At 32.9% G+C, this 17100-nt stretch overlaps 2 protein-coding genes across 2 annotated transcripts; both read left to right on the top strand.

The window, feature by feature from the left end:
* Window positions 1-518: 518 nt before the first annotated feature.
* LOC133681625 (SPX domain-containing membrane protein At4g22990-like) lies at window positions 519-7684 on the top strand. The gene is made up of 11 exons (XM_062104717.1): window positions 519-782; window positions 3070-3144; window positions 3261-3381; window positions 3572-3883; window positions 4023-4127; window positions 4584-5038; window positions 5377-5675; window positions 6000-6184; window positions 6359-6549; window positions 7002-7135; window positions 7349-7684. Exons 2-11 carry the CDS (start codon window positions 3092-3094, stop codon window positions 7585-7587), a joined length of 2094 nt encoding a protein of 697 aa, XP_061960701.1. The 5' UTR covers window positions 519-782; window positions 3070-3091; the 3' UTR covers window positions 7588-7684.
* Window positions 7685-11768: 4084 nt separating this feature from the next.
* LOC133682797 (ATPase GET3A) lies at window positions 11769-17056 on the top strand. Its single transcript, XM_062106323.1, has 7 exons — window positions 11769-12217; window positions 12569-12693; window positions 13375-13525; window positions 14690-14800; window positions 15635-15773; window positions 15869-15984; window positions 16365-17056. Exons 1-7 carry the CDS (start codon window positions 11960-11962, stop codon window positions 16539-16541), a joined length of 1077 nt encoding a protein of 358 aa, XP_061962307.1. The 5' UTR covers window positions 11769-11959; the 3' UTR covers window positions 16542-17056.
* Window positions 17057-17100: the final 44 nt, after the last annotated feature.

Raw genomic sequence — 17100 nt, 5'->3', positions numbered from 1 at the left:
TGCATGGAAAAGTAGAATATTCAACAGTTTTTTGTGGACCATATGAACAGGACAATAAACTTGCGAATGTCCAGAAGAGAAGACACCAAAACGAGCCATTAATGCTTCCTGTCCATAGCAAATTAGTGCAGAATCTTGAGTGCCATTAGACATGCAAGCTGAAGATTTGTATGTTGCACAAACTATAACCTTTCACAATCATACAAAGCCAGGCCAACCTTTTTTTTGTTAGCAAAGTTGTCGCTCACTTGGCAGATCAAACTGTCTGTAGGACAATTCTTGACAACAAATTTAGGGCATTGTTTATTCTTTACCAAGGAATATGCCATGATCATAATGTAAAAGGAACACTTGTGATAGCTGACTCTTTCATCAGTAACATCCGAACAGGCAGCAACACTTTCCAAATTAAAGGCAGTGTGGTTTTTACTACTTTATTGCATATGGTCATGAGGTAATTATGATTATAGTTCGAGCACTAATTATTTTCTTAAGCCTTTTATGACCGTTCATTGCTCTAAAAGCCAAAATGATAATATGCCACCTGTAGCTTGTGTGGTCATGGTAATGCTTGCCCTATTCTCTTTGTTTTTTTGTTCGTGCCTGCCAATATTACTCCATGTAAGGGCACGATTGCCATACTCACTCTTTCCTTCGTCCACTCTCCTGCTCCTTCGGAGAGAGCTTCAAATTGGGTGGAAGGCTACAGGTTTGGTATCCAATTTTCAGGTGCCGAAATCTTCGAAAACATCCCGCACTCTTCACCTCCACCTGCTCAGGCTGTAAGTTCTCACTGCTTTTAAGTGTTTTGATGCATTGTCCATGCACCTTTTTCTACATTTTCATTGTCTCACATGCTTTGAAATCATGCTTGGATAGTCTGGCTTATATGGAATTCCCGACTTACCCAGAGATTTTCACTTAATTAGGGTTACTAGACAGTGGAGTTTTAGATTTTTAATGTGAATTTTCTATTTAATCACATATATACATATGCGTTTAATTATCAAAATGATTTATTGAATTTATTAAATCTAGTGCTTTTTACACAAAAGTAGCACTACAATACGAGTCAACAACAAAAAAAAAAGAACCATCTCCTGATGATGTGATCGTGTTTATAATTCATAATATTGCGATAATAAGATTGCTAGGAATAGGAACAGTCACGTTTAAATTCATTCCATTAACTTTTCAAAATGCTTTTTAAGTAAAAATATATTAAAATAATTTTTAATTCTTTTTTACTTTAGTATGTTAAAACCATCTAAAAATAATTAATCAATTTGATGTCTTTTTAAGTAAAAAATAATAATAATTAAAAAGCAAGTTGTAATGCAAAAATAAATGTTCATTAAATTATATTTAATATATGACTGTGTGTTTGTGCTTTTTAATTAAAAATATATTAAAATAATTTTTAATTATTTTTTATTTTAGTATGTTAAAACCATCTAAAAATAATTAATTAATTTGATGTCTTTTTAAGTAAAAAATAATAATAATTAAAAAGCAGCAAAAATAAACGTTCATTAAATTATATTTAATATATGACTGTGTGTTTGTGTGTGTATAGGGAAAAGAGAAAAAAATATAATTGCATTAATAAAGGATATGAAAAATATTAATTCATAACACTCATGATATTAGACCCTGTTTGTTTTTTTGTTTTAAAAGTATTTTTTTAAAAAATTATATATTTTTTATTTTTTTCTTTACTTGAAGTTAATATTTTTTTTAATGTTTTTATATTATTTTAATGCGTTGATGTCAAAAATAATTTTTAAAAAATAAAAAATATATATTATTTTAATATATTTTTAAATAAAAAATATTTTAAAATATAACTACAATTACATTTCTAAACAAAAAAATATAATTCAATTAGTGGTGATGATACATGAAATAAACTACATAGAAGTTTTTCCAGCCTCATCGAGCGGAATCTAATTTTATTGCTGATTTTCATAGAAAATATATATATGCTCGGACTATAGACAAGTGATCAGTGTTAGAGACATTAATTTGTACTTGGGTTATACTTAATAAACATAATTAATTAGTATTTTTTAATTATATCCTTTAATAATTCAATTATTATTATTTTTTCTCTTTTCCCTCTCTTAACTACACACACATGTACATAAGTAAATAAAAATATTTAAAAAGGAAATGACTAGGTTTTGCATTCTGAGCATGCATGCTAGCTCTCGAAAGACGTGCGTATAATTAATTCCTTCGCAATTCCTCCCATTTCTTTTGCTTGAATTTTTTTTTTTTTATAAAAAGAATACTAGTATTTTCATAATAAAAATTCTTTAACTCTCCAATGAAAGCGTGTAAAATAAAAAAGAATCACTTCCTTCCATAATTTGAAGAAAGGAAATCACGTGCCCTGTCCGTCGACTAACCGTTCCTCCCAACGATATTACAAATTTCGCGCCACTTTCATTCCTTGGCACGCAGGCAGTCTCTCCTTTTTCTCTATTGATTTAATTATGTCTCCGCTCTTCCAATTCAATTCCAAATTTCCTTTCCCTTCGTTTCAACTCTCCATTTATTTTAATTTCCCCAAACAAGTTAAGATATATATAATAACATGTAAGTAATGGGTTTAAATTGATAAAAAAAAATATAAGAGAATGTTATATATATAAAGGCATGTTAAAGAAATAATCATGATATATTCTTCAATTATATATATATATATATATATGTAATTTATAGACATAAGAAAAATGAATAAAACAAATTATCTGAAATGTTAATTAGATCTCCTTTGAGTAAATAATTAAAATAATTTTTTGTTTGATTTCTTGATTTTTTTTCTTTTATTGATTAGGAAATAATCAATAATATTTACCTTTATTATTTCTTTAACATGCCTCACTTATTTGATTTTTTTATTGATTAGAAAACAATTAAAAATATTTATCTTAAGTCTTTGAACTTATCATTATTATCATTATTATCATTATTATTATTATTATTATTATTATTACTGCTGCTACTGCTGAACATTGCTCCACTGTCTTATTTGTTATGGGTTGCTGGTGGTTTAATTTGCAGTGCATTGACTTTGTCTTGAAAGATGGTTGCATTTGGGAAGAAGTTGAGACAGAACCAAATTGAAGAATGGCAACGGTATGCATTTATGATTTGAAGAAGAAGATTTTGACTTGCCCTGAAATTTATCATGCTGCTTATTAAGGTCACTATAATAGTATAACTGAGCTTACAATCTGAAAATTATTCTTCAGATACTATATCAATTATAAGTTGTTGAAGAAGAAAGTCAACAGATATTCACAGCAAATTCAAGTTGGAGCAGACAATCAACAAAATGTTCTCAAGGACTTCTCAATAATGCTTGATAATCAGGTTTTTCCTCTGATTTTATGTGTTAACATTGTATCTAGCGTTTCTCGCATAGGAATTTCAGTTAGAATTAGTTTATCCTTGGATAATTGCTGATGATGACAGATTTTCATTTGCAAGTGCTATCAATCATTCCCTTAAGAATGTTTGAGGCTAAATTTCTTTTTTTCTGCCTACTTTTTAACAATTTCAGATTGAGAAGATTGTCATGTTTATGCTGGAACAAAAAGGACTGCTAGCAAGCAGATTGTCAATTCTTGGAGAACAGCATGACGCTCTTGTGGAGCAGTCAGATGGATCTAAAATATCTGAACTACGAGAAGCTTACAGGGCAGTAGGGCAGGATCTCTTAAGGCTTCTGTTTTTTGTTGAGATCAATGCTATTGGTTTGCGAAAGATTCTGAAGAAATTTGATAAGCGCTTTGGCTATAGGTTCACTGATTACTATGTGAAAACTCGAGCAAACCATCCTTATTCTCAGCTGCGGCAGGTCTTCAAGCATGTGGTGAGATGCCCGAATGAAATCAAAAAGTCCATCAACAAGTCTTGAGTCGATTTATTCCTCTGGAAATTTGTTTTGCTTGCGACGTTAGTTACATCTTTGTGTTATTTTGGTGCTTGATATGGAATAGTTGAATGTACAGGGTGTTGGGGCTGTTGTTGGAGCTATATCACGCAATCTTGCAGATCTTCAAGATCAAGAGGGAAACTACATATCGATATATGATCAGCCTGCATTATCCCACCCGGTTTTCTCTCATATCCATACTAAATGCAATAGTATTGCTCTCTTTTAATCTTTCTTGACACCATGTTTTATTTTCCTCGGGCTTTATGACCATACTTTACGTCATGCCGCCACCCCTATTCATTGAATGGCATCTGATAATTTTTGGTGTGGAGAGGCAAAAAGATTTATATCAATCAAGAGAAATTAGCTCAGCTCCAAACAATTCAGCACATCTAGCTTAAGATATTATGTAATTTATTTGACTTTGAAGATGATTAACACCTAATCAGAAGGTAACGGATTTGACATCGAATACATTTTTCATCTCCTCTTGGTTGCTGGCCATGATTTTCCTAGTTTCCCTTTATCACTGCAGCGTTTCAGATGTCAATTAAGCATGTTATAGAGTCTGTCTTGTTATTGATTTAGAATGTAATTTGCACATATTGAATTGGCATTTATGATAATTTTGCAGGATCCTGTCATTGATTCTATTAAAGCAGCGGTAAACAGGTTATCAAACTCAACAAATTTTCTTGAGTTTTTGGGAAAGCATGCGTTTATTTTTCAAGACGAGTCACCAACTCCATCTGAAGACCATCTTGCTGAGCAGAGATATCATTTCATGTCACTTCTCTTGAACTTGGTGAATACATTTCTATATATGGTCAACACATATATCATCGTCCCAACAGCAGATAACTACTCCCTACACCTTGGAGCAGCAGCAACTGTTTGTGGTGTCATTATTGGGTCGATGGCTGTTGCGCAGGTGTTCTCTTCAGTATACTTCAGTGCATGGTCAAATAGGTCATATCTGAGGCCACTTGTGTTTAGTAGCATCGTTCTTCTTGTGGGGAACACCTTGTATGCACTGGCTTATGACCTTAATTCCATACCGGTCCTTCTGATCGGTCGACTTTTCTGTGGGTGAGTAATTTCGATCCTTGCATTGTTTAGGCAGTCAAGTGAACATTGGTCATGTTTCTCTGTTGCACTCAGCAATAAACATATTCAAACAGTTCAGGTATTGTAATGTAAAAGTTTTTATTTTAATTAAATTTTCTTTCTAACAACTTTTTCCTTTGGTGCCTTCTACATCTCACAATTTCTACATCAGAATGTGAAATATTACTCCAAGTTCCTCTTTTTAGCAGTTTTTTAGTGTTACTGTAAAGGAAAGTCGCACACTGCTTGTTACATTCAAAATGATTCATTTTTGTCGATCTATTAATTTAACCAATGAGGCGATGGGGTCATCATTTCAGGTTAGGTTCGGCAAGAGCTGTTAACAGACGTTACATCAGTGATTGTGTGCCACTCAAAATGCGACTGAAAGCTTCAGCAGGCTTTGTCAGTGCAAGTGCACTAGGAATGGCATGCGGTCCAGCTCTTGCTTGCTTATTTCAAACCAATTTTAAGATATACAAACTTACATTTAACCAAGACACATTACCGGGCTGGGTAATGGCTCTTTCATGGCTTGTCTATCTACTCTGGCTGTGGGTGTCTTTTAGAGAGCCTCCTCGGGAGAACAACAAGCTTTTTCCACAGGAATCTTATACTGGTTTGTCAACAAAATTGAATTTTCTATTCATTACATATTTTTATGATTAAGTCCACCCTCTAATTTTCATTCCAGGGGTATATCTTATTTGTTTCATTGCTACTTGGGGGCATTGCCACCTTTTTTTTTCATTGATCTGCACTTTGATCTACCAAGTGTTTATCTACTTTATTCAGTAAAACAATCCTTCTTGCGTTAGTTTGGTGCGTGTGTTTCGTTTGAAAAGGGCACTCTAGGCCCTAGGAGCTTACCAACAATTTCAATGTCTAAAACCTTATGCTCACTTCAGGAATGCAGCTAAGAACTTGATATTCTATACTGCAGGGCTCCCAGTACAAGATGCTGTAAAAATTGATTTTACCCAACCATTGCTTTTGAATTCAGAAGCTAAGCTTCAAGATAACAATGATGACCAAGAATTCGATGATGGTGAAGAAGATTCTGATGAAAACCATAAACCTGTCACTTCAATGGTGTCAGCATATCGATTACTTACACCATCTGTGAAGGTTCTATTTCTTTGTCTTATTTGACTATTAACATAAGAGATCATAACGATGATTCTAACCTTTAGTAACGTTTATGGAGGAACTATAATCATAACAGTTAAGGTAGCATTATTGTTTTCTATTCTTTATTATCGAAAGTCTCAGATTTGTGTGAATCCTGCCATCACTTGCCAGGTTCAATTATTTATTTATTTTATGCTGAAATATGCAATGGAGATTTTAGTTGCTGAATCAAGTGTCGTCACCGGACATTACTTTATCTGGTCAACCACGAGTGTAGCATTTTTTCTTGCATTTCTGGGGCTAACAGTGCTTCCTGTGAACGTGATTGTTGGAAACTACATCAGCAACATGTTTGAAGAGAGGTAAACCCTTCAAAAGTGGAAAAAGTCCACTCTTTATGATCTTATGTTGTCTACTCTATCAGTATAAAGAAAAAAAGATAAAAGAAATATAAAAGAAATCGAGTTAGATAAGACATTTTGCACGGATTCATATACTTCACTCTTTGCTGACAATCCTCTATATACCGTTCGCGTTGTATAGAATTAGAATAGAACTGCTTCAATTAAAGATCCAAGAGCTGATTGTTTAATGATGTGAACTGGCTTTGGCTCTGGTCTGCCTCTTTTTCTACTAAAAACTCAAAATATCATATGTGATGTACAGACGAGAACACGTGAATATAATAATTTCAAGTCATCCTGTCACAGGATAATGCACCATGCCTGTCGGTGATACAGGATGCAAAATTTCCTGCAAAATTCATTCTATTTGCGCTAACATATCATTCATAATTTTGATAACCTGGTTGCAGGCAAGTTCTGCTGGCATCTGAAATTATGGTGTTGATAGGTATAATCCTAAGCTTCCAAGTACTGATCCCTTATACAGTGCCTCAATATGTCAGCGCAGCACTTATCACATTCGTATCCGCTGAAGTCCTTGAAGGTAATTATAACTAGAATGGAAAAGACATCGGATGTTGTCTATACTTCTTGTTGGGAGGAAAGGATAGCTACCACTGCCCTTTTGGTTGACTGTTTTCTTTTCCTTCTGAAATGTTAATATTTCATATGCTTGACCTGTCCACTTTATTTTTGGATAACACTTTCTTAAATTTGCTTCAAATGATTCAAGATCCCACTGTTTGGTGATATCCAGGTGTGAATTTATCACTTCTATCCCGGGTCATGTCATCGAGGCTTTCTCGTGGGACATATAATGGAGGGTTGCTTTCAACAGAAGCTGGGACCTTGGCTCGAGTAATCGCAGATGGAACAATAACTTTGTCTGGGTACCTGGGAGAGAATAGGCTCTTGAATGTCACCTTGGTTCCTTCACTCTTCATCTGTCTATCCTCCATTATTGCCACCTGCTTCACCTACAACTCTCTCTACTGATTCTCTTCCACTCTCTCATGTGCACATGTAACACAACATAATAATATGAACTTTCTTGGCAATCAAATGCCAAATGCAGTTTGTTATAGTTTCTTAAGCCTCTGAGCATTCAATGCTTGGTGGAGGTATCCATATTATATTATGAACCAAGCTGCACAGAACTGTGATTTTTCAACATTTTACTTTTACAACTTGATTTCTTAAGATTTAAGCCGTTCATTTCCATCACAAACTGTCAATAACTTATGTTTCCAAATATGACAGAATATCCACCATTCATGCATTAGTTATGGATTTTAGAGTTGCCGACACTAGCTAGTTCTTTAGCATGGATTATTTGTGTTATTCTGATGTTAGTACATATGAGGATGGTTACTACACATTGCCACAGCACATATACATCGATAAAAAGCTCTCACAAAATTGAAAACATCAAGATGTGTTGTTAAGCCATTTGGCGTGATTTCCTTGGACTCGTCCAAGAGTTTATCAATGGAAATACTCGGTTGGATGATGATGTGATCAGTGGTGTATCAGAGGTAGGTCCTTTGTTGGAATTCTTAAGAGTTATACGATTTTAGTGGGATGTGGGATCAGTGAATTGATTCTTGGTAATAGGAATCTGAAAAAAACGGTGAAAACTTTTTCGGATTGAGAGGAGAGTTAAGGTTGAAAAACTCAGCCCCTACTCTTCACACTTTGGAAATTTCAGGGACAATGTATCAGAGTTTTGAATGCTAAATCTCTGCTTGAAATTTCAAACTCTGAGTTACTGTTGGCGGAGTGAAGCTAAGATCCTGGACGATCACTATCTGGAACGGTACAACATGAACGAATCCCTGAGGAAGCCGCTAACAGATCTTCTCAAGGACATTCGTCATGCCGGAGAAGTAACCATGGGAGGATGGTTTGTTCAGGTTGGTTTTGGCATTTTTATGATAAGACAATAGAAATTAGGAAGGCAATAGCGTTTTATATCTTAGTTTTATACTAGTTTTTGAAGAAAAAAAATTGTTTAGGTGATAAATAACTTGACGAATTATCTTTGAAACTTTTCAACTCGACTATTAACATTAAAATTAAACTATTTAAAAGTTATTCTGATATAACTTGATGGATCTGATGTGTTCAAAAACAATATAAAAAACTAATAAAAAACATAAACATTAAAGGAGGAGAGTTGACACCCCAAATGTTTTAGACATATACTAGATAGTTGGCTGTACAATATTGCTGGTGACCTTTCAATATATATTTATATCTAAGCAGTCAATTAATATAGATCAGAAACAAAATTTGCAGCATATAAAGATGCGTTCAGAAGGACAAACCAATGCGAAAGGGCTATGGATTTTTTGTACAAAGAGTAGAGGCAATTGTCAAGCAAAAGAGCAAAAGCCAGAGTGTCTAAAGATCAACAATGATAGGCCAAACAAAGCCAGGAAGTTTGCTGTAAAAAAAGGGTGAAAATTCAGAGGGGATTGTTAATTTTTCTCTGCAAGTGTTTTGTTCAATCTTTTTGCAGACATCTTTAAGCAATAGATTAAAGGGTTCAAGGTCAGTGATCCTGCAACAAAGCAACGATGCAAATGTCATCTGGAAAAGAGAGAAGAAGATGCGCAGATGTTTCTTATGAAGTTGTTGATTGAACCAGATTTTAGAAAGGGCAGCAATGGCTTGCGAAAATTCCAAAGAGGAAAAAGCATATATTTACATGGTAAAAGCACAGATTGGCAGTTGCTTAAACAGTGCTGCTACAAATCCAAAAGCCCTCCATTTCCTGCAAATGATGTTCTAGTCAATCTACCCACACTTTGCCGCAGGTTGAATTAAGATAACTTTTAGAGAAAAATAGAATATCCAATTGCAAGTGTTGTTATTTTTTTCTCATCGAGAAATATTTTAATTGTGAAGTGAAAATTTGAGACATGTTTTTTTAAAAATCAATAATTATATGCGTAAATAAATATAAATTTTTTTCAATAATAAAAAATTAAATTGAAAACCTAAGAAATAAATACAAATTAAAATATAAAATATGGAGCTGTTCAATTATTCTCATTTATTTATATCCCATTATTTTTTTAACAACAGCAATAATTTATTTTATTGAAATAAAATAATATGCTAGTATAATTCCTCTATTTTTTTATTAAGTTTTTTCATCCTCAAAAAAATATTTTTTTTTCGTATGTCCTTTACTTAATAAAAATTAAAAAAAAAACAATTCGAACAAAAATCAAACAAATTTTGGGTGCTTTTAAATCAAAATAAGAAATGTGTCCCTCAAATTAAAATCATTTTATCTTGTTAATGCGTTCCTTTTTATCAGACTTTTTTTTTCAAATATTTTTTAGACAACATTAGGCAATAAAAGCAATTTTAAATTATTATTTTTTATATAATTCTAATGCGAGTATATTAATAATATAAGAATAAATCATTGCTCGCGTGTTGTTGCGGGGAATTGTTTTGATAGTGTTATAAAACCTGGCCTTGCTCACTTAGTCAACTCGGAGAACCCATTTTTCAAGTTCTTGTCTAACACGGATTTCAAATTAAACATTCTTTGAATTAATCTTATGTGAATTGATCGACTAGATAAGTTCAAACACCACTCAGATGACTTATTCAAAACCTTGTTTAATCCTAACAAAATGGAGGCAATAATTTTTTAATTTTAATATTGAAATGACGATATTTTACATTGATTCAGATCAAATCAAGTTAACTCATCAAATATATGACTTGAGTCATGAAATTATTGTCTAATAATTTTATTATTTGAAATCTATTTTTTTATTTAATTACAAAATAATAAAAATAGATACATATAAAAAACTAATTGAATAAAATTTTTTAAAAAATCATATAGATCACACAAAAAGAGAGCTTATTGATGTTAAAAAAAAATGCTATAATTTTATTCAAAAACAAAATCAAAATTATTTAATAATGACCTCCTTAAATGAGCCACGAATTAAGACTTTATATCACTCGAAGAAAATTACTCTGGTTTAATATACTAAACTCGTAATATAAGTTATGAAACTAAAAAAACTATATAAAAAATAAATAGTAATAAATTATGAAACTTAATTTTTAATAAGTTTAATTTTAAAAAATAAAATAAAAAAATAAAAACATACATATATATATAAAAGCACCACTCCTTTTAGTTAGTTATTAATAATATTTTTTAGAGGCTTTGAGTGATAGTTATAAAACTCAATCTATAACCTAGTTCAAGGTTCAAATTATAAGTTGAGTAAGTTAATTTAAAATAATATTATTTCAAGATTATTTTTATATATATAAAAGTTAAAACGGTATTGTTTTGAAAAAAATAAATTAGGTTTCATTCAGTTTTGATTAAAATAATTAAATTTTTAATTGATGCATTAAATTAATTGAGTTTAACTAAATTAATTTTTATTTAATTCAATACAAAATATATCCTTAACCAGATTCAGATGAATCATCTTATACACTAAACATGTTTAATAACATCGCTTAGGGTTTATTTGGTTATTTTCATGTTGTGCTATACTTTGAATGTTGTATTATATTTATGCTATTTGTGTCATGTCATAATGTGATGTAAGTAATTGAATTGTTTAGCAACTAAGTATGGTATTATATTGTAAGTAAATTAATTTACTAACAACAGCTCACATTTATTAGGTATCATTTATTATTGTCAAGTGTTATTTAATACATTATTTATTATTAGTTATCAAAGCTTTGTGTTTTCTATATCAAATCATCAAATACTTGATTAAAAAAATAAATTAGATTATTTAAATTAAAAAATCAATCAATTATCACATTAACTTTTTTTTCTAAATATTTTGGATTTTAAGACTTATTATTTTTAATATTTAAATACTTTCTTCAAAATTTCTTTAACTACTATCAAATTTAATTTTAATATCCATTTCCAGTTATAATGCAGCTTGTGTGTTCCTTCCTTAACTACAAGGATAGGACTATAAAAATAAAATTTGTATAAATCTTTTAATTTCAACATAAATAACCTGATTTTGACTAGATTAAAAAAAAAGACTTTGTGATGCAGGAAAAAAGTAATTCATTGTTCATACTTAACTGTTACCAAGTATTTGTGCTTTGGAATCGTATCGTAATCGGAAAACTCATTTGTAATAGCCCGAGAAAACACCATGGCTAGGCCCATGATGCACTGTACTCTATATATGTGGGCGTAGAATTTAACAAAGGATCCTTGAACGGTACGGTGGTACTACTTCGATTTGTTGTCTGTTTAGAAAGAGAAAAAAGAAAACCCAAAACTGAAGCAAAAACAAAACAAAGACAGACATCCACCCAAAAAGAACGAAAACACGGTAAAAACATGTCAACAGCAGACATACCAGAAGGAACTGTAAGGAACATACTAGAACAAGACACTCTCAAGTGGGTTTTTGTTGGAGGCAAAGGTGGTGTAGGCAAAACGACATGCAGTTCGATTCTTTCAATTCTCTTGGCTCAAGTCAGATCTTCTGTTTTAATCATATCTACTGATCCAGCTCATAATCTTAGTGATGTGTTTCAACAACGATTTACAAAGAATCCTACTTTGGTTAATGGGTTCAGCAATCTATATGCTATGGTAAAGTTTGGGTATTTTTTGGTTTCGTTATTGGGGGTTTTAAAGGATTTTTCTTTTCTCTTTGGATTTGAAGATGAGTAGTTGATGAATTTAATTCTTTTTTAATTTTTGTTGTTTGGTTTCTGAAGAGCTCAGAAATTGAGCTTGTGTTGCGTGAAATATCCGTGTAGAATTTGGTAAAGTTTTGTTCTTTGATTCTTTTATTTTTAAAGAAGCTGTCTTTGAAGAGGTTGGATTTTGAGTTTTTATTTTTTATTTTTTCAATTGAATTGGGAAGATGTTATATTGGCTGTTCATGTTGTGTTTCAGTATCTAATCGTGGCATTGTTTGGGCAATGCTGCTTTTTGCAGGAGGTGGATCCTAATGTTGAAAACGACGATATTGGAGGAAACGAAGGAGTGGATTCTTTGTTCTCCGAGCTTTCGAATGCAATTCCTGGGATTGATGAGGCCATGAGTTTCGCCGAGATGTTGAAGTAAGAACTATTTTTCCATCGTCTTGGCTATTTTGCAATGTTGAGGTGCATTAGTGGATCAGTAATCATTATGATCTTGTGGCTTAATGTTTGACTGACTTTCGGGGTGGGAATTTTATGCTTATTTTCTTTTTATTTATTGAGGATTGTTCTGGGGTTTCTTCAGAGTTTGCAAAACTGAAAAAAGTTGAGATTTATGGTGTTATTAGTTTCAGGAATGTTCTTTTGTTTCAATTACAAGCACTGTTCAGGAGTTAACTTTAAGTGAATTTATTTGTCTGCAAGCTATAGTTGAGTTGAGTACTCATACTAAAAAACTAGGCTTCCTGCATGTTATTCGAGTTCTGCTGCACATTTTTGAGTTTCTTGGTGTTATTTATTTGTTTCTATCATTTGAATCTTTGATCAGAAAGTTTGGAGCAAGTTCTTGATATGGTCTTTTACAAAATTCAGTTTCTTATAGTTTTGTTTAAAATGTAAGCGAATACATTGCATTGTTGTATGCGGAGCATTTTTCTGCCTTGCCTACACTGATAATTATTCCTGTCCTTGCCAAAGGGTTTGCTGGGTGACACAGGGTGATTACTCTCTCCGCAGCCTTTGCTTGACAAAGTAGTATCAACTTCGTGTTTTCAATTATCAAGAATCTAATGCTTGCTGCTCAACTTATTTGTTTTGCAGGTTGGTACAAACGATGGGTTATTCCTGTATTGTATTCGATACAGCTCCAACTGGTCATACACTCCGACTATTACAACTTCCTTCAACTTTGGAGAAGGGGCTTCAAAAGGTGATGTCTTTGAAAAGTAAATTTGGTGGCCTAATTAATCAGGTATTTCTTTTGTTGTTATCAAGTATTAGCTTTTTAATTCAAGTGGCGGGACACATTTTTTGTTTGTCTTTGACTATATGAAAGTGGAAACAGCTATTTACTAGAGTTTATCTGTCTCTTTTCTTGCGAGGTGATGCATATGTAGTCAGTTATTTCAAACTGTTCAGATGCCTGGTTTAACTGCTTTTTTACATTCCTATTTTAGCATGTTCTAAGAATTGAAGTGTTGTGTTTCCTTTCCTTCCAACATCTGTTTCCTTTAGCTTAATGGCTAGGAGATAAAAATATGGTGCACTGTGACGTGTCGTGTTCTATTTTGGAAAATTTTGATCTTTGCAATTTATGATGATCCTTTGTTGTTTGGGTTTCATAGTTGTTACTTATCATACAGTTTTGTATCCACAGGGCATTGATTATTTTCAGTGCTCCTTTCCTGTCTGCCACCATAGCATGAAAGTATAATTGCTTCTGTGCCCTTCAGCTTTTATGTAATGTTTGAATTGGGTGGTGGAATGAACATTCAATCTCCAATATGCCAGTTCAATATTTCAGCCTTTGGCCTGTGCATGACAGCATGTTCATTTCTCGTTCGTTGCCGTCCTTTCATTCCCCTGGTTACTGTTCATACATTAGGCATGAATGGTGCAACCAAAAATATACTGAACCATCCATGATCAGTGGGCCAGCTATAGGAATGGCCTCAGATGGCAGTGGTAGGTTATACTCTTTCCTCTTCTCCCTTATTCTCTTCCTGGTATTTGAATGTTGAAGCTTTTGATTAAAGAGCTAAATCCAGAAATACTAGGTTTAGTTATCTGAGAAAGGAAGAAGAAGAAGAAGAAGAAGAATAAAAGATATAATAGGATAGAAGAAGAAAAGATATAATGGGATTTACAGTTCCTCTTGCTTTAGATTTTGTGATTCTGTCAGCAGTCTTCTGTCACTATAGCTACTTGTCATTTGGAAGAAGTGTAGTGTGTTGTTCTTTCCATTTTGACCATTGATGTCTGAGAATAAATTTTAGCCTCTGATTACAGGATTTCCCGTTCCCATGCAGTTGAGTGATATTAAGTTTCACACCTTTGTATCATTAATTCTCTTCACTTTTAATTATTAAAAATACAATGATGTACAATCACTAAGTTTCGGAATTGTTTATGGCAGATGACTCGTCTATTTGGCCTTGATGATGAATTTGGCGAAGATGCAATCTTGGGAAGGCTTGAAAGCATGAAAGATGTGATTGAGAAAGTCAATAAGCAATTCAAAGACCCGGTAAGATCTTCCATCTGTGTGATTGTGTTTGTGTACATTTAATTGTTGATTGTGCTATGTTTCAGTTACAGAGTTTTTTTGTTTGATTGTATATTTATTCCTGATTTTATTTAGAGGATTGAAAGACTTCCACTAACTCATTATTGCTTTAGGGCTCTGGTAGATATTTTTGATGAAGGTGTCTGAAGTAATGGTAATAAAAAATTATTGGGTTTAGGATGTTCTTGTCATTGTTGTCATTCTCTCTCCTTGTCTGGAATTATTGTAATTATTGGCATATGGCAGTGTAGTGCTGTTAAATTGGATGGAAGACTGACTAACTGTCTATTGTATCGCATCATGGTTGCCTTGCATATAGTTAGAGGGTATAACTATCTTTAACATGGCCATCTAATTGAATAATTTCTGGCCAGGGGTGGAACTACAGCATGCTTTGTGGGGAGCATGGCACCCCAAAAGTTTAAAATATTTTAATTTTGATCCTTAAATTTTCAAAATTTTCATAATAGTTATGCATTCAACCCCTCCAAAAATAAAATAGTTGCTCTCCAACCTTGTAGTTTTTATGATCGCACCCCATTTAAAATTTTCTAGTTCCACCCCTGTTTCTGGTGTTTGGTTTTCTCTTGCTTTTAATGCTGATGACATAAGATACTGTAGATTTGCAAGTCTGGAAGCTATGACTTGCAAATATTCTTGATGGGCTGTATTCTCACTGAAAAGTTTCACTATGTAGATGGTATTTTTGTTTTCCTGTTGAGCATTCCAGTTTCTTTTATCACTTTTGTATTTTTTTTTCATCCAACTTTATGCACTTGTGTTTCCTGCTTCCAGGACTTGACAACCTTTGTTTGTGTTTGCATTCCCGAGTTCCTCTCCCTTTATGAAACTGAGAGACTGGTTCAGGAGCTTGCCAAAGTTGAGATTGATGCACATAATATTATCATTAATCAAGTCCTTTATGATGAAGAAGGTGTTATCATCGTCCCTTACCACCTCATTATGCTTTTCATATTCTTTCTTAGATAAATACTAGTTAACCATTGTTGGTTGGTGTTTTTATTCTAGATGTCGAATCCAAATTACTCAAAGCAAGAATGCGGATGCAAAAGAAGTACCTTGATCAGTTCTATATGTTGTATGATGACTTCAATATTACAAAACTTCCATTGTTGCCACAAGAGGTAAACTACTTATGCCCTAACCTTTAGGGCTTGCCAATGAACTTTTTTCCATAATTTGCAGAGCTTGCTTGGCAACTCCTCTTTTTTTTTCCATGTTTTTAAAGCAAGCAAGTTAAACTGGCTTTAAAACAAGTTAGCTAATGTGCTCCTTTATTTTTTTTATTACCTTTTATATATTTTAGGATGAGCAAATATGCGAATTTTTCCCAAAAGTAGTTTATTTTCCATGAAATCCAATTTGTTTTTATATTAGTTTTTGTATTCGGGAGATTGAGGAGTGAATTTTTTGTCTTTCGTTTGGCTTCTTGCCTCTGTGATAACTTTTTTAATATATTTTATAAGTTAATCATCCATTTGACTAGCTAGATCTGACTTAATAGGTCACTGGAGTTGAATCTCTAAAAGCTTTTTCAAGAAACTTCATATCACCATATCAACCTTCCACCAGCAGTGGTACTGTGGAAGATGTAGAACGAAGGATATCCACCCTAAAGCTGCAATTGGAAGATACTGAAGCAGAACTAGACAGACATCGCAAAGGAAAGCAAAAGGTTTAAACTCCGCATGGTCAGCCATTTTGTAAGAGTTATCAATTAGATTGCGTCCAGTCAGGTCATTTTGGGCTGATGGGAAGGAGAGTCAATGCTTTATTGAAGCTCTGTATGATGTTTTGGGCACATCAATGATTTATCAACTTTTTTTTTTTTTGTACCCTTACCTTACTACAGTGAGTGTAATTCAAGAAACCTGGCTACTTGGGGATAAAATGATGGATGATAATGAAGAAAAGGAAAACGCAGACTAGTTTGGTAGAAATCTTAGGTGTCCCATTTCTTATGCACCAAAATAATCTGTAATTCAAAGTTTCAAGCTTGATGAAAGAAAACAACAAAAATGTAAATTTGGTTTCATACTTTTCCTGGTAGGCTGGTCATACAAAGGGGAGAGTGGAAGGTGGGTGGCTCCACTTCTGTCGATCTTATGTTTCAGAGATGAGATGCCAAATTTGCTGCTGTATACTTCGATGACCAAACTGTCATTATAATTAGCACTAGGTGTGGTTTGTATTTCAGGTGAGCCTATTCAATATCCTCCTCGATAGGTTTTTTCTCTCTT

This window comes from Populus nigra, chromosome 2 (assembly GCF_951802175.1).
Source record: "Populus nigra chromosome 2, ddPopNigr1.1, whole genome shotgun sequence".
Classification (NCBI taxonomy): domain Eukaryota; kingdom Viridiplantae; phylum Streptophyta; class Magnoliopsida; order Malpighiales; family Salicaceae; genus Populus; species Populus nigra.
The sequence above is the reverse complement of the archived record's forward strand: the minus strand, read 5'-3'. Positions and strand labels throughout refer to the sequence as shown.

Bases quoted from the DNA above. Each gene is read 5' to 3' on its own strand.
- LOC133681625 (XM_062104717.1), top strand. From the start codon at position 3,092: ATGGTTGCATTTGGGAAGAAGTTGAGACAGAACCAAATTGAAGAATGG. The intron at 6,185-6,358 runs GTTCTATTTCTT...ATCACTTGCCAG, and splicing joins TACTTACACCATCTGTGAAG to GTTCAATTATTTATTTATTT. The intron at 6,550-7,001 runs GTAAACCCTTCA...ACCTGGTTGCAG, and splicing joins AGCAACATGTTTGAAGAGAG to GCAAGTTCTGCTGGCATCTG.
- LOC133682797 (XM_062106323.1), top strand. From the start codon at position 11,960: ATGTCAACAGCAGACATACCAGAAGGAACTGTAAGGAACATACTAGAA. The intron at 14,801-15,634 runs GTAAGATCTTCC...TCCTGCTTCCAG, and splicing joins ATAAGCAATTCAAAGACCCG to GACTTGACAACCTTTGTTTG. The intron at 15,985-16,364 runs GTAAACTACTTA...CTGACTTAATAG, and splicing joins TTCCATTGTTGCCACAAGAG to GTCACTGGAGTTGAATCTCT.